Source organism: Myxocyprinus asiaticus, chromosome 41, assembly GCF_019703515.2.
Source record: "Myxocyprinus asiaticus isolate MX2 ecotype Aquarium Trade chromosome 41, UBuf_Myxa_2, whole genome shotgun sequence".
Lineage (NCBI taxonomy): Eukaryota > Metazoa > Chordata > Actinopteri > Cypriniformes > Catostomidae > Myxocyprinus > Myxocyprinus asiaticus.
This window is the reverse complement of record NC_059384.1, coordinates 3903015-3927510: the sequence shown is the minus strand read 5'-3', so window position 1 is coordinate 3927510 and position 24496 is coordinate 3903015. Positions and strand designations below refer to the sequence as shown.

Here is a 24496-nt window from a genome sequence, read left to right as displayed (position 1 = left end):
TCGTGTAAATAACAAACATGGTATGCCAAGGAAGACTTCACAATTGTATTCTCTGTTGCTTCGCTTTATTTCAAGATATTCCAGAGGTGTTGCTGTTTGTTTCCTTACCTTTCCATCGCAAACTGCAGCGGAATTCCTCTTCAATAGTGGGTTTTAATTCCCTGGTAACACTTTATTTTGATGGTCCCTCTACAGATATTTAACTGACTGTAATTAACTTATCATCTGACTTGCTATAGCTAGTAAACAGTGCTTCAACAAACATACAGTAGACTTTCAAAAGCCTGTATATAGATCTTTATTTATGATCTTCTTACATTATTGCTGAGAACATCAGTTCATTAAAATTATTGGACAAAACAATAACTTCTGTACATTTATATTTCTTTTACATACAGTCTATGTGCTGGTTGCAATGTGGTGCTGCTATTCCTGTGCTTTCTTATCAGTATTGGTATTTACCATCTGTTGATAGTCTGTTTAAAAAAAGGAGACATGTAGCCATCAGTTAACTGTATTCCTTAGATGTTCACTTTATTTTGATGGTCCCTAAGTAACTATAGATAAACAGTTGATACTACCTTAAAGTAAAGTGACTCTGTACTGATAGGAAATTCATATGCAACAAACATTTCCAGAAAACCTTTGGGTAACTAAAGGTGAAATAAGAAAATGAGCAGTAAAGAAATGTAAGTAGGTCATTAATAAAGATCTGTATACAGGCTATTGAAAGTCTACTGAATGTTTGTTGAAACATTGTTTACTAGCTATAGCAAGTCAGTTGATAAGTGACTTATAGTCAGTTAAATATCTGTAGGGGGACAATCAAAATAAAGTGTTACAGTGAGAGGAAACAGTTTTGAATGTGTGTCCCACCCCTCTGATTAAAGCACAATATCAGACTGTCTGTTTAGTCAGGACTGTCAAACCAACATCACTGTTCCTTCAGTTCTCACTCATTCACAGTAAAGATGACAGCACACGCTCTCATTATCTGCTCTCTACTGCTTTTCATTGCTGGTGAGAATCTATTTCAGTGCATTTCACAAATGTAAAAGTTTTTTTTATTATTATTATTGTTATTTCAAGGGTCAAAAAGCTTTTGTGAAATAATATTGAAAAGTTCTCTTTATTTTATTATGTGTTTCAGAGTGTAATGGACAGATCACAGTCACTCAGAATCCCTCAACAACAGCAGCTCAACCAGGACAACAAGTTAAAATAAACTGTAAAACCAGCAGTGGAGTGCATAATGGTAACAACTTGCACTGGTACTTACAGAAACCTGGAGAAGCTCCTAAACTCCTCATATATGCTGCAACAAGCCGCTACACTGGAACTCCATCTAGATTCAGTGGCAGTGGATCTAATAGTGATTTCACTCTGACCATCAGTGGAGTCCAGACTGAAGATGCAGGACATTATTACTGTCAGAGTGTTCACAGTGGTCCAGTGTTCACACAGTGATAAAGAGTCGTACAAAAACCTCCTTCAGTGAAAGAGGAACTACTGATACAGAAACAGTTTCACTGAATGTTACATTATAAATTGACATGGACACAAAGTTTTTGATTTTGATATTTCACACTCAACACTACATATGAAACTGGATGACACATTTAATTATAAATTCAGTAATTTTTGGTTTATGTTTTACTGGCTGATATGACATTAGTCTTAAACTTTACTGACCCCTATCCATGTGAATACAGCATCATGCAAACATAAAACATTTGTTTTCACAGATGTCATATTTTAATGTAATTCATAACTTTAAACATTTGACTTGTTTCACCCCCTCAATTGGACAGGCTCATATAAAGTGAGAGGTGATGTCACATACATGTTGTTCAGGTATTCAAATAGATTCATCTAGTGCTGGAGTCTCTTGTTTGATCGAGTGTGTGTGTTGATAAAGTGATTTTTCAGGAGCGTTTTTAAGACAAGACTTGAGGAGAGTCAAGAGCACAGATATCAAAACTAACTCTAATAGAGAGACAATTCTTCTTCAAGACACTCAACGCCTCATTTCTGCAAATGGAAAAACACATCCAACAGAATAAAGAAGAGTCTCCCTCCCTCTTTCTTTCTATTCTTCTTCTTTTTAACATACAATCACACACTTTCCTTCAATACACTCAGTCACACAGCACAATTTCACTCAATATCAAAGAACTACAATTCACTTCACAGTCAAACACTTCTTCCTCTCTCCATGGAAAGACACAAACTGAAGTCTCTCAGTAACCTGTACCATCTGCCTCCACTAATTAACCCTCATAATGAAGCTCATTAGTGGCTTGAACATCTCAAACAACACCAGCAGAGAGAGACAAAGTAAAGTAGTATTGATGTTGAATAGTTGGGTTGTATTAGTTGTTTTGATGTTTTTTTAATGTTGTTGTGTTAGAAAAAGAATATGCTGGGTTCATACATTTTGACAACCGTGTTGTTTTAAGCAGTAATGAGTTAGTAGTAATTTAAACGAACTTCCTAGTAATTCTCAAATGAGATGTTCATATAACTTTTATATATTGTTATATCCAAATAAAATATTATGTGTTGATAAATATGTCTTCACATGTATCACACTAGTTTATCTGTAGTTAATGTGTATTTTTATGTCAAAGAATTTCTACATTTTATAAGTTCTAAAATAAATGTCATATTTAAAAAAAAAAAAAAAACATTTATATTTGTCAATTAACATGCCAAAAATATACATCTATTTACATGTATGAATAGTTAAGAAGTTATTAAATGACTTACAGTAAAATATTGTTTAAGATGAAAACCATCAGGTTATTAATGATTTATAAGCTTAAATTCCACTGGGTCAAAACTGACCTGCTAATACAAATAGTGATTTCACTCTGACCATCAGTGGAGTCCAGACTGAAGATGCAGGACATTATTACTGTCAGAGTTATCACTACATCAACAGTAAAGATGTGTTCACACAGTGATAAAGAGTCGTACAAAAACCTCTGTCAGTCAGACTGCACTGATACACTGACAGATACTGCAGCTGCTCATACAAACACTATCACACACACACACACACACACACACACACAAGTTAAGAAACTCAACATTATTCATAGAATGCACATCTAGTCATAAATGCAGATTCATATTAAATTATAGTTACAATTAAATTGGTTGTTTATCTTTTATTACATTCTGACTAGTTTAAAAATGTAAACACATTGTATTAATAGTTGATATTGACATTTGTCAAATAATATTTTGATATTTTTTAAATACTATTTTGATATTTAAATTATAGTGCAATACACAATGCCATTCAAAATATTTGTATTGAAATGTTGTCAAGATTACTGTGAAACAATACTGAAGCAGCACTATCAAACAATAAAACAATGAATTCTTAATTTTTTTATTTATTAATTTGTGCGTGTGTGTGTGTGTGTGTGAGAGAGAGAGAGAGAGAGAGAGAGAGAGAGAGAGAGAAAGACTTTTGATTTTTTTTTAAAAACTTTATTTACAATAACTCTTCACACAAAATCAAAGAACAAAAACAGGAAAAAACATTACAAGTAACCCTTTTTTAAAATTATATTAAATACAAGTGAAATAAATAAAATAAAATTACAATGAAAATATCAAATCACTTTCATAAACAAGTACACAGTGCTCCATGACTACACCAAATCATCTCAAAGGTAGACAAATTTTCCATGGTTTTATAAAACTTGAAATCAAATCAACACTCTTGATTTCACCAAAGTTGAAAAACAAACAGTGATGCTTTGACAAGGATTTTGCTCAATTTAGTTTTTTCTACTGATATAAGTTGCCAGTTTCGCTTGTCCCAAAATAAAGTTCAACATTTGACAAGCAAAACGCTTGTTTTGATTATATTTAAAACCCAAAATAAGACTTTACAGAAAAAAATTTCATTAAAGCAGCTGAAAAGTCCTTATAAGAGCATAAATAATGGTTCTAATCTAAAACATTGCATAAAAGCATGAAACACAGTTTCCCTTTTGGAACATAAAGGACATTCAGAGCTAACTTCTGGATTTAAAACAGAAATAAAAGAGTTAACAGTAATGATACCATGAAGGATTCTCCACTGTCTATCCCCTACCCTCTTAGATAATGGTGGCTTATACAAAGATCTCCATTCAGGTTTTACATTCTCACTCAGCTCAAAAAAGAGCGCCATGGTGTGTCAAACTTTGTCAAAACTTGTTTTTGTTAAAAACCATAACACAGGCTCCATACAAAATATTACCTTTAACTGACATTAAGTCCAACCACACAGATTCCCAATAGAAATAAATAAATAAAAAAATAATGACCTGTACACCCGTCTAGATTAGATAGAAGTGTTAAACAAGGAAAACAGTCTTGAGCATTGGGAGTGCTTATCCTTGAGTAATAGTCCTTCAGCATTTGGTTCTCTTCAGCTGTGAGAGCCGATTTCAAATTAACCAAAAAAAGAGAAACCAAATGAACAGATCTGATTCCCAAATGCTTCATTCTCCAAATTTGAGCCAGCCAAAGTCAACATCTGACCCAAGGTGATGATCCTGGATTTTTGGAGTAAAGTACTAAATCCATGTGAGTTGCAACTGTTAGTAATGTCCAGACGGCTCCAAGTATCAAGTGTTCCTCTAACAACCAATGAAGAGAGTATGAGCTTTCAGTCAGTCCTTGCCCTCCTTCTTCCTTGGGTAAGTATAAAACACTCTGTGGAATCCAGTGCAGGTTGTCCCAGAAAAAGTTCACAAGAACAGCTTGAATTCTAGCTAAAAGGTGTAGTGGAGGATCCACACAGGCTAGCCTGTGCCATAAGGAGGATGCAAACAAATTGTCTACAACAAGAGTGCACCCTCTGTAAGACAGGTTTGGTGTCAACCATCTCTATTTTTCAAGACGACCCTTTATATTTTCAATAACCCCTTCCCAAATTTTCTGTAGAGTCAAATCATCACTTAAAAAAACTCAAACAAAAACTAAAAAAAAAACACCAGAACACCGTCCCACCAGCAACGTTTCACATTTTGTCCAATTAACTTTGGCAGAAGACAGAAACATAAAATCTTCAATTAATTTAAGCATGATCTGCACATCATTTTGGCCACTGATTAGAACTATAACGTCATCAGCATAGGCTGACAAGCGAATGTTATTTTTGCAATTATGTAAACATAAACCACATACACTGAGTCTTATTTGTTGTAATAATGGTTCGATAGCCAAGGAATATAATATTCCAGACAAGGAACACCCTTGTCTTATACACCTTTGAACCTGGAAAGGAGCGCATATGCCACCATTTATTTTTAGTACACTCTCAACTTCACAATAGAGTACTTTGACAGCTTTCGGTTTTCATCAAGAGTTTATTGATAAGATCAGAGTTCTCCACAAAAAAAAGAGTGCTCAAATCTAAATTTAGCAGTTTTGAAACTTCTAAAACATCCCGAATTAATGAGATATTGTCAAAAATAGACTTATCAGGAACACAATAGGTCTGGCCCAGATGGATGACTTGGTCCAATACTCCAGCCAGTCTATTAGCTAAAGCCGTGGAGAACAGTTTATAATCACTGTAGGGCTTTACAGTGTTACTATCAGAAATAATTGGTAATTATTTCTTTAGTTATTAATTAAAATGTAAATTAATTAATTGTATCTAACTCATTAAAACCTCATATGGGGCTCCAGTAAATGTAGTGTGCTACGTTTAGGAGCAGATTTGGTTATCAGCAATAATTAATAATTATCAAAGGTAATTATTAATGATTAAAATCAATAGAACATTGATGAGAATCAATGTTAGCTTTTCTAATCCTTTAAATCAACTATTATCAAAGTTTATCATTAATTGTTAACATCGATGAAACATTAATTAAAATTAACACTATCTTATTGATCATTCAAATTCAACAATCATCAAAGATAATTATCAATAATAAAAAAAAATCAATAGAATTTTAATGAGGATTAACATTAACGGGGCACCACCCTGGAATCAGGGACTAATAACCAGATAGTATAACAGTCTCAATATTAGATTGTTTTCTTAGGAAAATCGACATCCGAAGAATATTGATTTTCGGGGAAAAAAACAATGAATGAAGGCTTGAATCCGAGCACTGACATCCCGTCAGCATGACACAGGTGTATGCAAAACAAACCAATACACTTCGCTTTGTAATATAAGTATAATGATTAGTTATGGAAACTAAAATAATCCTATAACAAATAAGGGTGTGTGTGTTTGTGAGAGAGCGAGTGTGTGTGTAAGAAGGGACACGCACAAAATGGCGGACGTGACTCTCGTGGAGAATATGTCACGCGAGACTTCCGGCAAGAGAATATGGCCGCGAATGTGGGCGGAGAGAAACCAGTCAATGGCGTCTACCAGTTACCACGTGTATCCGCTTGTACGATAGCTTAGGGACAAATCTGAGCAAAAAAAAGTGACAGTCCCAAAGCCGGTTTCGTGATCGTGGAAGAGGAAGCAGCTGTTAGTTTATCACTCAGAGACGGAAATGCACAACAGTCCAGTGTGGTTGGACCACAATACAGCAAATCAAATTCATAATAATTAATACCCTGAGTATTAATAATGAGCAGACATGGCTATCCGTAAACTGTACAAGCAATAACCTTGGTACACAAGAATAACACACTATAATATTCTATCTCTGCCCAGCTGTAAACCTATTACTTGAATTGCATGAGGATGCAGAATGTGTGTTCAGCCGTCCTTTAACTCAGACTCGGTTCCTCGAGGCTTGGGTGATGACGGGAGGCCGTTTTCTAGCTCTGTCGGCGGGCGGTATGGCTGCTGATTCTCGGCGGGAGATATCAGTGACATTGACTTGATTGAAGATGGAAAAGAAATCTTTTATCTCTTCACTTCTGCAGGCAAACGAATGAAGATGCGGATTGCTCGTCGTGTCTCCTTCAGATCTGTTAGAGTGTTCGGTGGAACACAGAGTAATCTCAACTCGTCCAGCGAGATGGAGATTGTATGGCCACAGTTTCAAGTCAGACGTTACTTCCTTGTGCCACGAGGCTGCACCTGAGAGCAGCGATGAGCTGCATCTACACACGGTGAGCAAAGTTGCTGGAAGCAAATCCCGGAAGCATTTCAGAGGTATTTCTACTCCTGATGATGTCATGTTTGAGGTGCGTTTTGTTGTGTGCCTCATCCAATAGGAGTTGAGAGTTCGATCCTTTAGTGAGCAAGGCTTCATGGGATTTGTAGTCTGTTTTGGACTCCGTTTGTTTGATTTTGGCGCTATTTTTATCAGTGTAATTTATGACTTGGTATGTGGGGGCCTGAGTTAGGTTTTACGACTGTGTTAGGCCTGCCTTTGTCTTCTATCTGAATACATGAGGCCCAACATTACTACAGAGAAGTGAGATGGGGTGCCAGCTCTTTATGTCAGTAAGATCTCCTTTTTTTTTTGGTATGAAAGTGATTATTGCTCTATGGCATCTCAATGGCATCCTGCCTTCAGACAAGCTGTCATTCAGTACCTGTAACAAATCCACTCCCACCTCCATCCAGAAGAATTTATAGAAGTCAACTGGGAGACCATCAACTCCTGGGGCTCTCCCAGACTCCATGCTTTGGACGGCCTTATACAACTCTCCCAAGCTCAGAATACCTGGGAGATCTGCATTGCCCTCCTCAGACAACTGGCGTAAAGAATCAAAGACGACATTTTCTTCATTATACCCCGACTTAAGCTCACTTCTGTAAAGATTTTGATAAAAATTAACTGCTCTCCTACGAATATCAACAGGGTCTGACAACAACCCCCCATCTTCAGAATGCAAAGCATGAAAAGCGCTTTTGACTGTTCTTTTTCTCCAGACTGAAGTAGTATTTCGACGGTGCATCCATTCGACCGGACCAGTGCCTCCTGTGTTTTATACCCCAACAGATCAGTTAACTGAGCCTTTTTCCATGAAACGGCTTCCAAATAGTGTTGATCTCCAGTAGATTCAGCTAACTGTAGACATTTATTTATATCAGTTTCTAAATTTTCCAAAGATCAGGTTAACTCTCTTGTTATGTTGCGAGTGTACTGTTGACAGAACTGTCTTATTTGAACTTTGTCAAAGTCCCACCACTGTCGTATTGATTGAAACACAGGCTTTGTTTTTCTATGATTCTCCCAAAAAAACTTGTCACTTAGCCAGTAATGTTAAAATGCCAGTAAGCACTTCTTGGTTTAATAGAATTTTAAATAAAACTGCATTGCACCATACCATGATCTGTGAAACATATCGGGGTAATTGAACAACTATTAAAAACATTAAGACAGTAGTGGTTCTAGCTTGAATGGCGCCCTGGGCGAAACCCGCTTCAACACGCCCCCAAATCTGTGTGGGTCCCGCCCCCTCGCAAGATGCCACCCTGGGCAACTGCCCATGTCGCCCATGCTTAAATCTGCCACTGCATTAAGATGATGTTTAAAACAATAAAACCTATCCAATCTGACTAAAGATATTACACTATCACGTGTATGAACCCATGTATATTGTCTTTCATTTCCATTTTATTGTCTCCATATCACATAATTCATATTTCTTAATTGTATGAATTAGACGTTTACGAGAAGGTAAATGAGGTTCAATGTGATTTCTATCCAATATATGTTCAGTATAATTAAAATCACCACACAAAAATAAATACTCTTCTTAAGAACAATTTTGTAAAGTAGAACAGTGTATCTAAAAAACACATTCTTTCAACTGCAGCAGTTGGAGCATAAACACAAATAAAAACAAACACATTATTTTCAAAACAAGCTCTCACTTTTAAAAGTCTACCTTTGACAATTTCATCAGTATCATACGAAATAGGACTAAAACTTTTTCTAAACAAAATGGCAACTCCACCACTTTTTGAAGTATGATGACTCAAAACAGATACCAACAAACTCAATCGCCCAATCAGCAGCATTTTTTCCATCGCTGTGTGTTTCTTGCAAAAAAATAACATCAAGGTTCTTCTGTTTAATTACTTCATTCAAGCTAGCTCTTTTTCTAATACCTCTGGCACCATTCACATACAAAGAAGCCAGGCGCACTTCACTCATGGCTAAAAAAAACAAAAAAAACAGAAATAAATACAGCCCACAAACACACAACAGACCATTAGAAATCCTATCCTTTTTTTAAACATCATTGTTCAAATCCTTGTCTAAATTCCTCACAATTTTCTTCAAACGGTACACTTCTTTATTAGTGAGACCACCCTCTGCCATTAGGCTTCTTGCTTGAGATCAGGAAAATATTCCTGTACACATACACCTCTCTTATTTTTAGCTGATCTGAGAAACAACTTGATGTCATCAACATCATAGCTTCGGCTAGAAAAATCACACGGAGAAAGCGTCACAGACGACCCGCTATCACTTTGTTCCCTGATCCTCAATAGCTTGCAAATCAACTTTTTGGGGAAGTTTTGCATTCTGAAATGCATCACTCTTTTTCCTTTTCTGCTGCATTTTGAACATATTTTGCTCTGTCTCTGTATCAACACAATCCAACTCACATCCACTTCGCAACACCGGCAAAGAAAAATTCTCTGAAACTTCACATTCAGAAAACTGTACCCCATTCACAGAATCCTCTTTGTCATCATTAACAGTTGTTTCAATATGAGCCGTACCTGAGTGCACTTGATGCATCGAGGCTGAACCAACCTCAGTGAAAACAGCAGCGTCCGGACACTTGCCGGGGGGCTCCTTCCCCGTGACCGTCTCCGCTTCAGCCGGTCTCACCTCCGTCGATCCCGACTCCAACAGGTCGGGCTCAGCTGCATTACTCATTCCGGGAATGGCATTAATGTCACTCTCCCTAGTAACTTCCTTTGCTTTCAATTTATCAGGACAATTACGAATTAAATGTCCTATTTTCCTGCAACTGAAACACTTTGTTTTCGCTGTTATGACAAAAATTACATACTCAAAACCGTAAATCCGAAAATTTAGTGCCAGGTCTAACTCGGCATCATCTTCATCATCTTGAACTACCATATACGCGAAACGCCTAAAAGAAACAATGTGTTTCAACAAAGGGGATTCACTACTAATTGGAATTTTTTTGATTGGGGATACCAGTTTTCCATTAATATTTCATCACTAACAAAAGGTGGAACGTTTGATAAAATAACTCTTTTTGATGGTAAGGAGAGAGGAAGAACAGAAACAAATTCACTGCCAATATTGATTCCATGCTCAACTAATTCATTTACTTTATCAGTGCTTTTTAGGAAAATCACCATGGCTGTAACTGAAATGGAGGATGTCAGGAGAGCGGGATCTAGGTGCAGCAAAAACATTTAATGATAAACAAATAAAACAAAATAAAAAATATAAAATAAAAAAAAAACAGGATAAACGCTGGAACAGGGTAAGACTGTGAAACAAAAGTCTACAAACAAGATATAACCCGGAACAGGAACTGGAGAAAACACATATACATATAACAACTGACAAAGGTTACATAGACATCAGGGCAATATATATACAGGAACAAATGAGGTAAATGAAACACAGGTGAGAACAATAGGGAACAGCTGGAAGTGATCAGGGCAGGGAATTATGGGAAGTGTAGTCCAGGGAGAACAGATGACAGGGGCAAAACACAAGGCAAACAACTGTGAATCGTAACAATGGCATTGTTCATTCTAGAGGCTGCTAAAATGCACTCGTGCCCCACAACTTCTCCAACAGCCATGCAACATTTCTCAACACTTGCCACAGATGCCACTTTAACTGCATGGCGCCAAGTGAGGAGACTCATACTCCCCACACCTGTGGTTGCCATGCTTCCTCCAAACAAAGCGGCAGCACGCTGCCCAAAAACAGGTGCACACTCCCAATTTCCCCAAACCCTTTATGCACAACACCCCAAACAACAAAATAAATATATAAACATAGAAAGAAAAAAATGTTATGCTCAACACAACCTCACCACGCTCCACTCGCTCAACAGACGCTCATGCATGCGCACAAGAGAGAGAGAGAGAGGGAGAGAGAGAGCGAGAGAAAGAGAGTGTGAGAATTTGAATCTTTATTTACAAATACTCAATAGCCCTTAACGAAAAGGTTCAGTTAGGATTAAACATTTATGATTATAAAGAAAAAACAAAATCACCTTCACATAATGCACACAAAGCGCCTTGACTGCACCATATTAAATCAAAAGTGGGTAGATCATTCATGGTTTTATAAAACCGAAAATCAATCATCACTCCAGATTTAACCAAAGTTAAAAAACACACGTTAAGATCATCACTAGACCTTTGTTCGATCTTGTTTTTCTGGCTAATATACATAGCCAGTTTAGCTTGCCATAAAAAGAAATTCAACAATTGACAAACAAAATGGTTTTTCTGAAGATATTTAAAACCCAGAATGAAAGTCTCAATACAAATATTTTCGTTAAACCTACAAAACAATTCTCTTAGCTTCATAAATAAAGGTTCTAGTCTGAAACAAGACGTAAATGCATGAAAAACAGTTTCTTTTTGAAAACAGAAAGGGCAATCAGGACTGACTTCTGGATTCAACACCGAAATAAAGGAATTAACAGCAAAAGCTCCATGGAGAATTCTCCATTGCATATCACCCACCGCTTAGCTAATGGTGGCTTATATAAGGATCTCCATTCAGGTTTAACATCATTGCTCAATTTAAGAACAGGACGCCATGATGTATCAATTTATCTATCAAACACCTTCTTGTCGAAAACCAAAACACAGTGTAGGGCTTTACTGGTTGTTTAGATCAGTGTTACTATCAGAAATAATTAATAATTATTTCTTTAGTTATTAATTAATATTTAAATTAATTAATTGAATCTAACTCATTAAAGCCTCACATGGGGCTCCAGTAAATGTAGTGTGCTATGTTTAGGAGCAAGTTTGGTTATTAGCAATAATTAATAATGATCAAAGATATTTATTAATTATTAAAATCAATAGAACATTGATGAGAATCAATGTTAGCTTTTCTAATCCTTTAAATCAACAATTATCAAAGATAATCATTAATTGTTAACATCGATGAAACATTAATTAATATTAACACTAGCTTATTGATCCTGCAAATTCAACAATCATCAAAGATAATTATCAATTATCAAAAATCAATAGAATATTAATAAGGATTAATATTGACGGGGCACCACCCTGGAATCAGGGACTAATAACCAGATAGTATAACAGTCTCAATATTAGATTGTTTTCTTAGGAAAATCGACATCCGAAAAAAATCGATTTTCAGGAAACAAAAACAATGAATGAAGGTTTGAATCCGAGCACTGACATCCCGTCAGCATGACACAGATGTATGCAAAACAAACCAAAACAATTCTCTTTGTAATATAAACAAAGTTTATTTATGCAGTAATATCAATTAATAATTAATACAATGCAGTCAATAAACGTCCGACTTACAACTACAAACTAAACAGTGATATGATTAAATATGGAAATAAAAATAATCCTATAACACATAAGGTGTGTGTGTGTGTGTGTGTGTGTGTGTGTGTGTGTGTTTGTGGTTAGTACAAGAGAGAAAGAAGTGACAGCCCTAAAGCCAATTTCGCGATCGTGGGAGAAAAAGCAGCTGTTAGTTCATCGCTCAGAGACGTGGTGGACGGCTCGTAAAAGTCCCGCGTTCTTTGACTCTTTAATGTATAACTCAGTTTGCCGAAAATGCACAACAGTCTAATTTGGTTGGACCACAATACAGCAAAACCAATTCGTGACAATTAATACCAGTTTACGGAATACTGAGTCCGTAAACTGTACAAGCAAAAACCTTGAAACACAAGAATAACACACTATAATATTCTATCTCTGCCCAGACGTAAACCTCTTACTTGAATTGCATGAGGACATGGGTAGAATGTGTTTTCCTCCGTCCTTTAACTCTGACCCGCTTCCTTGAGGCTCGGGTGATGACGGGAGGCCGTTTCCTCACTCTGTTGGCGGGCGGTACGGCTGTTGATTCTTGGTGGGCTGGTGGAGTACTCAGAAATGTTGACTTGATTGAAGATGGAAGAGAAATCTTCACTCTCTGTAGGCAAACAGATGAAGATGCAAATTGCTCGGCGGTCTCCGTCGGATCCGTTAGAGTGTTCGGTTGAATACAGAGTAATCTCAACTCGTCCAGCGAGATGGAGATTGTATGGCCACAATTTCAAGTTGGACGTTACTTCCTTGTGCCACGAGGGTTGCACCTGAAAGCAGCGAGTGAGCTGCGTCTATATCCGGTGAACACGTGAACAAAGTTGATGGGAGCAAATCCCGGAAGCATTTCAGAGGCATTTCAACTCCTGATGTTGTCATGGTTTGAGGTGCGCTCTGTTGTGTGCCTTATCCAATAGGAGTTGAGAGTTCGATCCTTTAGTGAGCAAGGCTTCATGGGATTTGTAGTCTGTTTTGGACTCCCTTTGTTTGATTTTGGCGTGATTTTTATCAGTATAATTTACGACTTGGAATGTGGGGGCTTGAGATAGGTTTTTACGACTGTGTTAGGCCTGCCTTTGTCTTCTATCTGAATACATGAGGCCCAACAACAGGATCTATATAGCATTTTTCCTTCACTTGACAAGAAATCCAGCAACAGAGATTCACACGGTTTTAACAAAAAAATTGTACACTCATCAAGAATGGGTTGAATGACTAAACAGGGAAAAGGGTCCACAATATCAGGAGTTCTACCCCCTGTAAAAAAAAATCTTTCAACAGGTGATCCTCTTCAACTGTGAAACATGATTTTAGTTTGATCAAAAACTGAGTAAACAAGCGAACAGATCTGAACCCCAAATGCTTGAATGCTCTCTCCACATGTTTAAAATGAGGCCCAGTCAGAGTCAATAAATGTCCCAAAGTAAAAACCTTGGATTCCCGAAGTGAGGTACTGAACCCTGGTAAATTACAGTGTGTGGTAATGTCCAGATGGGCCCCGATAATCAACGGCTTCTGTAATAGCCAGTGGAGAAAATATGGGTTCTCAGTCTTACTGTAAGTACACGGAAAAGACTCCACACTTTGAAAAGATTTCGATAAAAAACGGGCAATTCTGATAAATCCAGTTTAGTTGAATCCATTAAAAAGAGAGATTTGTCCAGTCCAAAACCTCCAAGGGTATGCAGAATTGTGCAGCTAACAGCACACCAGCTGCAATTTGTTGAACCATCCAAGAATCTTTGTAAGAACCTTAATCAAAAAGCAGCAATTCTACTTCGTAAGTGAATTAAACCTTGCCCACCTTCTTTTTGGGGAGGTATAAAACACTCTGTGGGACCCAATGTAGCTTGTCCCAAAAGAAATTCACAAGAGCAGCTTGAACTTCAGCAAAGAAAAGTGGTGGGGGGTCTACAAAAGCCAATCTATGCCAAAGAGAGGATGCCACTAAATTGTTGACAATGAGAGTTCACCCTCTATAGGACATATTCGGTAATAACCATTTCCATTTATCCAATCGCCCTTTGGCTTTTTCCAGCACCCCCTCCCAATTTTTCTGTAAAACACTATCATCTCCCAAATAAAATCCTAAATATTTTATACCTCCCCTACCCCAACACAACCCATCAGGAAGGCAAGGTTTTCCATCATACCATTGTACTAACAGTAAAGCATCACTTTTTTCCAATTCACCTTAGCAGAAGACAGCACTCTAAATTCTTCAACTATGTTAAACAAAGTCTGCACATCACTTTGTCTACTGATCATTACTATAATATCATCAGCATAAGCTGACAAACAAAAATTATTATTGCAACTTGGCAAACACAAACCACATACATTATTTCTTATTTGTTGAAGTAAAGGCTCAATAGCCAAGGAGTACAACATTCCAGACAAGGAACAATCTTGTCTGATACCTCTAAGAACCTGAAAAGGAGCACATAAGCCACCATTTAATTTCAGTTCACTCTCAACATCACTATAGAGTACTCTGATCATGTCTACAAATGTATTGCAAAAACCAAAAGCTGTTAAAGTGTCCCACAAATAAGAATGCTCAACTCGGTCGAAAGCCTTCTCCTGATCCAAAGATAACATGCCACAATCTAAATTTAACAATTTAGAGACATGGGAAAGGTCACGAATTACAGAGACATTGTCAAAGATAGATCTGCCGGGGACACAATATGTCTGGTCCGGATGGATGACCTGATCCAACACTCCAGCCAATCTATTAGCTAAGGCCTTAGAAAGCAGTTTGTAGTCACTGCAAAGAAGTGAGACAGGGCACCAGTTCTTCATATCAGTAAGGTCCCCCTTTTTTGGAATAAGAGTAATTTCTGCACTTCTGCAACTCAACGGCAACCTGCCCTCTGACAAGCTGTCATTAAGTACCTCCAGCAGATCCCTGCTCCAACCAAAAAGCCTTATAGAAGTCACCTGTTAGGCCATCCACTCCTGGTGCCCTCCGAGACTGCATGCTCTGCAGGGCCTTATAAAGCGCTCCTGCAAGAACCTCATTAGCCTCCTCTGAGACTTTAGGTAAATCGTCAAAGAAAATGCTTTCCACACAACATCCTGACTTAATCTCACTTCTAAAAAGCTTTTGGTAAAAGAATTGCTCTCCTTCGAATATCAGCAGGATCTATCAGCAACACTCCATCTTCGGAGCACAGTGCGTAAATAAAACGTTTCTGCCCATTCTTTCTTTCCATACTGAAAAAGTATTTGGACGGTGCATCCATCTGATCAATACTTTGAAAACGTGAACGGATCAGAGCCCCCTGTGTCTTATACCCCATTAGATCTGCTAACTGAGCCTGAGTTACAGTGCACCATACTGTGGTCTTACTGGTGTAATATAACACTTCTTAAAAATGTTAAGATGGTAGTTAAAGCTATAAAATCTATCCAGTCTAGCTAAAGATATAACATTATCACGTGTGTGAACCCAAGTATACTGTCTTTCATTACCATTTAAAGATCTCCAAATGTCAAACAATTCATATTTTTTTAATGCTATGAGTGAGATGACTACGTGAAGCCAAGTGAGGCTCAATGTGATTCCTATCTAGATTAGACTCGGTGCAATTGAAATCACCACCTAGAAACAAAAAATCATCAGGGCAACAGTTTTGTAAAGTTGAACAAAGTGTGTCTAAGAAAACCAATCTTTCAACTTGTGCAGTTGGGGCATACACACAAATAAAAATGAACACATAGCTTTCAAAAATAGCTCTAACTTTTAAGAGTCTACTTTTCACAATTCATCAACCTCATAAGAGACAGGACTAAAGTTCTTTGCAAATAAAATGGCAACTCCCCCACTGACTGAAGTGTTATGGCTTAACACTCCCTTGCCCAGTCAACAGCATTTTTCAAATCACTGTGAGTTTCTTGTAAAAAAGCAACATCAATATTCTTCTGTTTAATTACTCCATATATTACTGCTCTTTTTCTAGAATCTCTAGCACCATTGACATTCAATGTAGCTAAATGCACTTCACTAAATTTGACAGACATCATTATTCAGGACATTGTTGAGATTTCTCACAAGTGAGCTCTCCCTCGGCGATGCCGCCTCAAACGCACTGTCAACACCAGCCGCATCGCCACTCTCAGAATTCACATTCACTACATTCACCTCTTCTTCTGGAAGTTTATCAGGGCAGTTGCGAATAAGATGCCCGAATTGTCCGCAGCTGAAACATTTAATCTTCGCGGTAGTGACAAAAACAACATTATCAAAATCGTCAAGCTCAGCGTCATCTTTAATAATCATATAAGCGAAATGCCTAAAAAAAAACCGATATGTTTCAACAAAGACGATTCGCTTCTGATTGGGATTTTTTTAATTGGAGAAACCAATTTTCCGTACTGAGATAAAGCCTGAGTTAAAATTTCATCACTCACAAAAGGTGGGACGTTTGACAAAGTTACTTTCTTAGCTGGCAATGAAACAGGGACAAGTTCACTGCTAATAACTATACCGAGCTCAACTAATTCATTGGCTTTATCTACACTATCAAGAAAAACTACAGTGGCACTATTCATTCTGGAGGCGGATAACACACTCTCATGTCCCACAACCTCTCCAATGGCCAGACGGCATTCTTCTACACTCACCTCGAACGCCACCTTAACAGCGTGGCGCCGAGTAAGCGAGCTCAAACCTTGCACACGTGCAGCTGATATGCTTCCTCAATAAAGCGGATAGCACGCAGCCTAAAAAAGGAAATGACAAAAACAAAAGGTAGACAACTAGAGGCACACAAGTTAGCTAAGGATAGATAAAGCGAGGAAAAAGGGAAAAGAAATGGTTTCACTCACAACAATCCGTTTGCACTCACAGCACTCTGTCCGCTCATGCTCAAACACACCGGAAGTGAGAGAGAGAGAGAGAGAGAGAGAGAGAGAGAGAGAGAGAGAGAGAGAGAGAGTGTGTGAGAGAGAGAGAGAGAGAGTGAGAGAGAGTGTGTGTGTGTGTGTGTGTGAGAGAGAGAGAGAGAGAGAGTGTGTGTGAGAGAGAGAGAGAGAGAGAGAGAGAGAGAGAGTGAGAGAGTGTGTGTGTGTGTGTGAGAGAGAGAGAGAAAGAGAGAGAGAGAGAGTGAAAGAGAGAGAGAGTTCAGACATTCTAAGAGTTCAGAGAAGAACACCTACTAATGCATGCTGGGCCAAACTAGGCAGATACCCCCTAATTACACATACTGAAAAACGATCCTTCAAATTTTGGACACACCTAAATTCAAGTTCCCCTAACACACTGCAACATGAAGCTCTTAAATCCCAAAAGTTGAAGCCTAAAACCAGTCCCCTTTGTCAGCTGGCTCTGAAACTCACAAACCCACTAACAACTAACAAACACCAGTTTCAGACCAGCACTGCTGATCAAAACCAAATCAGAATAAACCAAATCATAAAAGAAGGCAAAAATTCATATTTGGACCATTGGGAAAATGAAAGTAAAAACCAAAGCAAATTGGAATGTTATCGGACCCTAAACAGAACGTATAATCTAGCAGAATATCTCCACACGGTAAGAGATCCAAAACAGAGACGGATCCTCACCAAATACAGACTCGGTGATCACAGTCTGGCCATAGAAAAAGGCAGACACAGACAAACATGGCTTCCAAAGGAAGAACGAGTCTGTGCTCACTGTGACACTGGTGAGGTCGAGACAGAGACACGCTTTCTCCTTCATTGTGAGAAATTTACAGAGGTGAGAGAGAGATACTTTGACAAACTCTCAAACCTCATGCCACAGTTTTCCAGTTCAGCAGAAACAGATCAAATGCAGGTGTTACTGGGGGAGGACAATCATGCATCAGTTGCAGCTAAATTCATTTTTGAGCTGCACACCCTCAGAAACCAATCACTGCCTTAATGTACTTCAGTCACAGTATTTTTATTTTCTTATGTTCATAATGTCTTGTTAAATGCTTATTTTATTTTATATTGTATAGTGTATAATGTTATTATAGTTTTTATTTTATTTTATTCATTACCTGGCACCTTATTTTAATTATGTTTTTATTGTTATTTGTTACTGTTTTATTATTATTATTTGTCTCATCATTATCTGTTTTGTGTATTAATGATTTGGCAATATTGTATGCAAACACAATCATGGCAATAAAGAACTTTAAAATTGAAATTGAGAGAGTGTGTGTGTGTGTGTGTGTGTGTGTGTGTGAGAGAGAGAGAGAGAGAGAGAAAGAGAGAGAGAGAGGGGAGTGTGACTGAGTGTGTGCGTTTGTTTGTGTAATTGCCTTGCTTTTATCAGATTTTCTTCTATTGAAGCACAAGATGCTCTTAGACACATTGTCAAATCATCAGGTTTTACACAAACATTTGGAGTTCATGTCAGTTTGAGTGCATGCTGTCATTAGTGTATATGTCAGAAATTGTGTTTATCTTTCAATTCACCTCAAATATTTATGCAGATAATACAATATGAGGGGAAAAAAATTTATTTAAAATGCAAACTTTTCACAAAAGCTCTCAGACTTTTGGACCCCACTGTATGACTGTAAGTAAAACTTCTTAATATATTGTTACATTTACTCTACTATACTACATGCACTATATGTTTGAGATTCCAATTTTGATTACACAGTCTTGTTTCAAATAGTCTCTGCAGGTGTTTTCATGGTTCATTGAGTGAAGTTTATTTATAAAATGTGAACTAACTGAACAAACAAATGACACAAATAATATAAATAAATAAATCAACTTTTCAAATAACAAAGACAGGAAACTTAAAATAACTGAATATTTTATTTGTTTATTGAATTATGACAAGAGAGAATGAGCACTGAAAGACAAAAGCACACATATACTTGTGTGAATAGAAGGCCACTGTTAGTCTCCATGTGAGACATGAGTGAGAAGAGCAGAAGAGAATCCAGAGGATCTACTCAGAACACTGATCTCTCCTCACTTCTCCAGTGACTGACAGCTGGTCTTTCTGTTTGGCCTCACAGCTCACTGTGACCGCCTTCATCCACTCCTCCTGAGAGAGAGTCAGACTGCTGCTCCAGCTGTACAGACCGTCCTTCTCCAGGACCCCAGCACTGCTCTTCTCAGACCTGCTGCTCCCGTCCACCTTCCAGCTCAGGCTCCAGTCTGAGGGGAAGCCCTTGTTGGCCACACACATCAGTGTTGCTGTGTTCTTTGTGGAAATCTCTTCACTGGAGGGCGGCAGGACGCTCACTTTAGGACGAGTGATGCCTGACAAATACACAATAGACAACTTCAAAAGAAGAAAAGATTTCTTTCTCCAGATTGAAACTAAATAAATTACATTAGTAAATTATATAATTTTATAAGATCTTTAAAGATATAATTGAAAACTTTCAACATTAATCTGCAAGTTTTTTCTTCATGTTGATCTGTTCGCTCATATAAAGAACATTTTTTTTCTCCAAAGACTCTGAATTACCAAAATGATGTCAGTTTGACGGTTTGATGAAATTATTAATAAAGTTCACATATCTTTATATGATTGCAGTTAGACTTACACAGAAGTTGAAGAATATTTTTCCTTCATAAATTTCTCTTTCTACATTAAGAAATAACTATGAAAAGACATTGCCCAACCTCAAGAGAATAGAAAAGAAAATTCTGTACAATGATGAACTTTTAACAGTTAATTTGGTGAAAGAATTCCTACAGTAAAACTTTATATCTTACATATTACATTAAGAAACATTTCATATTGAAGGAGCATTTTTATGAACTCTTGATAATGTTAGTAATTTAAACACAGAGCCATTTAACAGCTACAAAAACTGAATAACATCTCACTTCTGTACGAGCAACGAATTCACATGTGCTGACAAAGTGTAAATTAAGTGTCTTTAAAGTTCACGTTCATTTCTTGAAAAACAGCCAAATTATTCAATCTGTCTAATCGGATATTATTAATAAATAAAGAAATATAAATAAAAATCATGAAATTTTAAAAAAGTGAGACAAATCACTGAACTCAAATGTGTGTCAATTCAACATAAAACCGACACATTCCACATTATAAAAACACATATAACATTAAAATGATGATTTGATGATTTACTTACTGCCAACATCCAGTCTGGTGCCGCTGCCGAAAGTGACCCACAGTGATACAAACTAATAGAACAGCTGTACAAAAACCTCTGAGCGCTTCACTAACTGCACTTTAAACACATGATCACAAACACATCTTTACACAACACACATTCAAACATGATTCATTTCATATTGTGATCAACTACTGTTTAAAAAATACAATAAAAAGATACATATTACATTCCAAATGATATACAACATGTTTATTACAATGTAATAACTCCACTCTATAACTCATTTGATTTACTTTGATCTACTGAATGCTCATGAGATATCCACAATGAGCAAAAATCATTCGAATTTCAAGCAATTGGAATTAATAACTAAAAGATAAAGATTGAAATGTATGAATGTAATTTGACATGTAATTGTTTCTTATTTCTGCTGTTCTCCTGTAACGGTCACATTTTCTGGTGAGAGGAAACAGTTTTGAATGTGTGTCCCACCCCTCTGATTAAAGCACAATATCAGATTGTCTGTTAGTCAGGACTGTCAAACCAACATCACTGTTCCTTCAGTTCTCACTCATTCACAGTAAAGATGACAGCACACGCTCTCATTATCTGCTCTCTACTTCTTTTCATTGCTGGTGAGAATCTGTTTCAGTGCATTTCACAAATATAAAGTAAACTGAATTGTATAAAGTTTTTTTATTTTTATAGTCAAAAAGCTCTTGTTAAATAATATTGAAAAGTTCTGTTTATTTTATTATGTGTTTCAGAGTGTAATGGACAGATCACAGTCACTCAGAGTCCCTCAACAACAGCAGCTCAACCAGGACAACAAGTTAAAATAAACTGTAAAACCAGCAGTGATGTCTACCGGGACAGTAGTGTGGGATACCTCTTGAGCTGGTACTTACAGAAACCTGGAGAAGCTCCTAAACTCCTCATATATTATACAAACCGCCTGCAGTCTGGAACTCCATCTAGATTCAGTGGCAGTGGATCTAATAGTGATTTCACTCTGACCATCAGTGGAGTCCAGACTGAAGATGCAGGACATTATTACTGTCAGAGTTATCACTTTCAGTAGTAACTGTGTTCACACAGTGATAAAGAGTCGTACAAAAACCTCCTTCAGTGAAAGAGGAACTACTGATACAGAAACAGTTTCTCTGAATGTTACATTATAAATTGACATGGACACAAAGTTTTTGATTTTTATATTTCACACTCAACACTACATATGAAACTGGACGACACATTTTATTATAAATTCAGTCATTTTTGGTTTATGTTTTACTGGCTGATATGACACTAGTCTTAAACTTTACTGACACCTATCCATGTGAATACAGCATCATGCAAACATAAAACATTTGTTTTCACAGATGTCATATTTTAATGTAATTCATAACTTTAAACATTTGACTTGTTTCACCCCCTCAATTGGACAGGCTCATATAAAGTGAGAGGTGATGTCACATACATGTTGTTCAGGTATTCAAATAGATTCATCTAGTGCTGGAGTCTCTGGAGAATATAATTTGTTGTAGTTTTAGCACCTGATATTCATTTAAATAGATAAACGTGTAGATCACTGATCTACAAAAGACCCTGAACCTGATTAAAAAAAGCCAGAAATGAATGAAAGTGGATGAGGGCGTGCTGCTGTCACTGCCATTCTGTGTTGTTTGTAGATGCGTGTTGAACAATAAGGATATGTTCCGGTATACACAAGTCCAGATGTTTATTTAAGTAGTTATAACTTAAATTATATGACTTATATGATAGTCGTAGAATGACAATATACTGTTTGCACAATATTATCAAGCTTATTATGTAAAATAACTGTGTTTTAAAACCTATGTGGGTTTCATGTTATTCTTCTTTTAACAGGGAAATTTGAATATATTCACAGTAAGACAACATTGATATCGAAGATCAGTTATAAAGTCAGCAGGATTAGATAAAGTAGAATAATGAACAAATGTTGCTTTGTATCCTATTATTGGGGATGAGGAAATAACTTTAACCCTTACCTCTTCAAGTCACATAATGTCAAATGCAATATGCTGCTTTAAAAAGGTATAAAACACAGGGCATATTGTGCTTGTGTAACGTTGTTAAATGCAGATGAACAATAAAAGACTGTCAAATGATTAAACAGACACATAAAACAGAGGGACCCACACACAAGAACACGCAGTTGAACCAATACAGTGTTCCAGTATTATCCGAAAATGAAGACAAATGCCTCAAAGGTATGTGTGAACTGTGAATATAATGACAAGTGTATAGCCAGTCTCTCTCTGTGTCGGCGAGGATTTGAATCTGTTTAGTTAGATTACTTCAGCATTCAAACTGTGTATGTTGATAAATAACTAGTCAGTCACTGTGCTTTTTGCTTTTGACAATCTTTGAAGCTGGTCTGGTATAAATTGGCCAAATTAATTTCTTTTTTTTTTTTTTTTTTTTTTTTTTTTGTTGTATAAATTGGACATATTGACTGCAGAATGTTGTTGTGATGACATCACAACCAGCCCAGTTTGCTGCCACCCCACTTCAAAACTCGTTCCGGCGCCGGTGGTTCCCGGACTGTTTTCAAAAACGATTAACGACTCTATAGAGCAGAAGTGAAACTGGTGTGTTCCAGTTCAGATCATTTAACCAATCAAACAGTGAATCTGAGAGTGTGAGGTGAAAATCACATTTGCATTGTCAGTGTGGAATGATTCTGTTTCTCTCAGAATAGATCAGATCTGTCTCCAGTGACCATGTTCAAACCACAAGAGGATTCATTTAGTTTTACCAGTAAATGCATCTTTTCAACTATTAATGTCTCAAAACCATTTTAAATGTGTAAAACTTCACCAAAAGACTTTCTTGATCAAATACTACAACTAATTTTCTCTGTTAGTAGAAAGACACTTTAAGTAGTGAATTGTATTTTTTGTCACAAATGTATGTTGTTCAGAAACTTTATTATTTTTGTATAATGAAACATGTTTTGATCCTGAAGGAAACTGCTGCATCACTGCAATGTAGGGAAGAAGTCTGCCCCCCGTCAGGCGATATAACACTCACGCACTGAATGAAGAACATTTTGTTTTTAGTCCCTGCTTCTGACCTTTGACCTCATTCATCATGTTGACCCGTAACAATTTTACCGTTTCATATATTGATGGAGCTCACTCTCATATCTAACTGTGCCATTTGAATTACCAGAGACCTGTAACATCAGACAAAGACAAAATGTTTAATTGTTCAGATGCAAACTCACAACATAAGTAACATCTAACTCTTTTTTTTTTTTTTTTTTTTTGCATTATCTGACTTGACCTTTAAAACTAATTTCCATTTAGACACTTTGCATTGGCAGCACATGCTTCAGTTGTCTGGGAGTTTTTAATAGTTCAGTGAGTTTGAAGACTGAAGACTGAGAACTTCTTCATCCAGAATCTAAATCCACAGCAATCATGACTGTCATCACCATCTTCATCTGGATGTTAACTAGCTACTCTTTTAGAGGTAAGAACAAATTAAAATGAAACTCATTCTACTCTATATGACTGATCATGTGTGCTAGAAATTATTTCCCACCGAAAAGGAAACCAGTTTGTCTGAACTTTTACTAATATTAATATTTTGTCCTTCTGTAGAATCAAGAGGTTCAGTGACAGTCACTCAAACACCTGCAGTGAAATCTGTTCATCTCAGAGACACATTTACTATCACGCCATACAGTGAACCAGACGCTGCTAATGAAAAAGTCTTTTATACAAGCTCCATTATCATAGAACTGTATGAGTGGTTTGAGGAACCAGATCAGTACATGATTGGAGAAACCAGAACCATGTCAGACCTTAAAAAAGGCACTTATCAAGAACCACTGAGGTCAGCTAGATGAGAAGTTGACACAAGCTGATGCTGCAAACAATGCCTTCACCATAGT

At 37.0% G+C, this 24496-nt stretch overlaps 3 gene segments (V, D, J or C); 2 read left to right on the top strand and 1 right to left on the bottom strand.

Annotated features, from left to right (window-relative positions):
* The first annotated feature begins 852 nt into the window (after nt 1–852).
* Nucleotides 853–1485, top strand: LOC127431733 (immunoglobulin kappa variable 3-15-like). The segment is given in 2 exon segments: nt 853–1020; nt 1151–1485. Coding segments are annotated over 2 exon segments (366 nt in total).
* A 17769-nt stretch (nt 1486–19254) lies between these two features.
* On the bottom strand, nt 19255–20725 carry LOC127431679 (Ig kappa-b4 chain C region-like). The segment is given in 3 exon segments: nt 19255–19720; nt 20569–20620; nt 20717–20725. Coding segments are annotated over 3 exon segments (378 nt in total).
* Nucleotides 20726–21048: 323 nt separating this feature from the next.
* LOC127431678 (immunoglobulin kappa variable 4-1-like) lies at nt 21049–21634 on the top strand. The segment is given in 2 exon segments: nt 21049–21188; nt 21321–21634. Coding segments are annotated over 2 exon segments (363 nt in total).
* Nucleotides 21635–24496: the final 2862 nt, after the last annotated feature.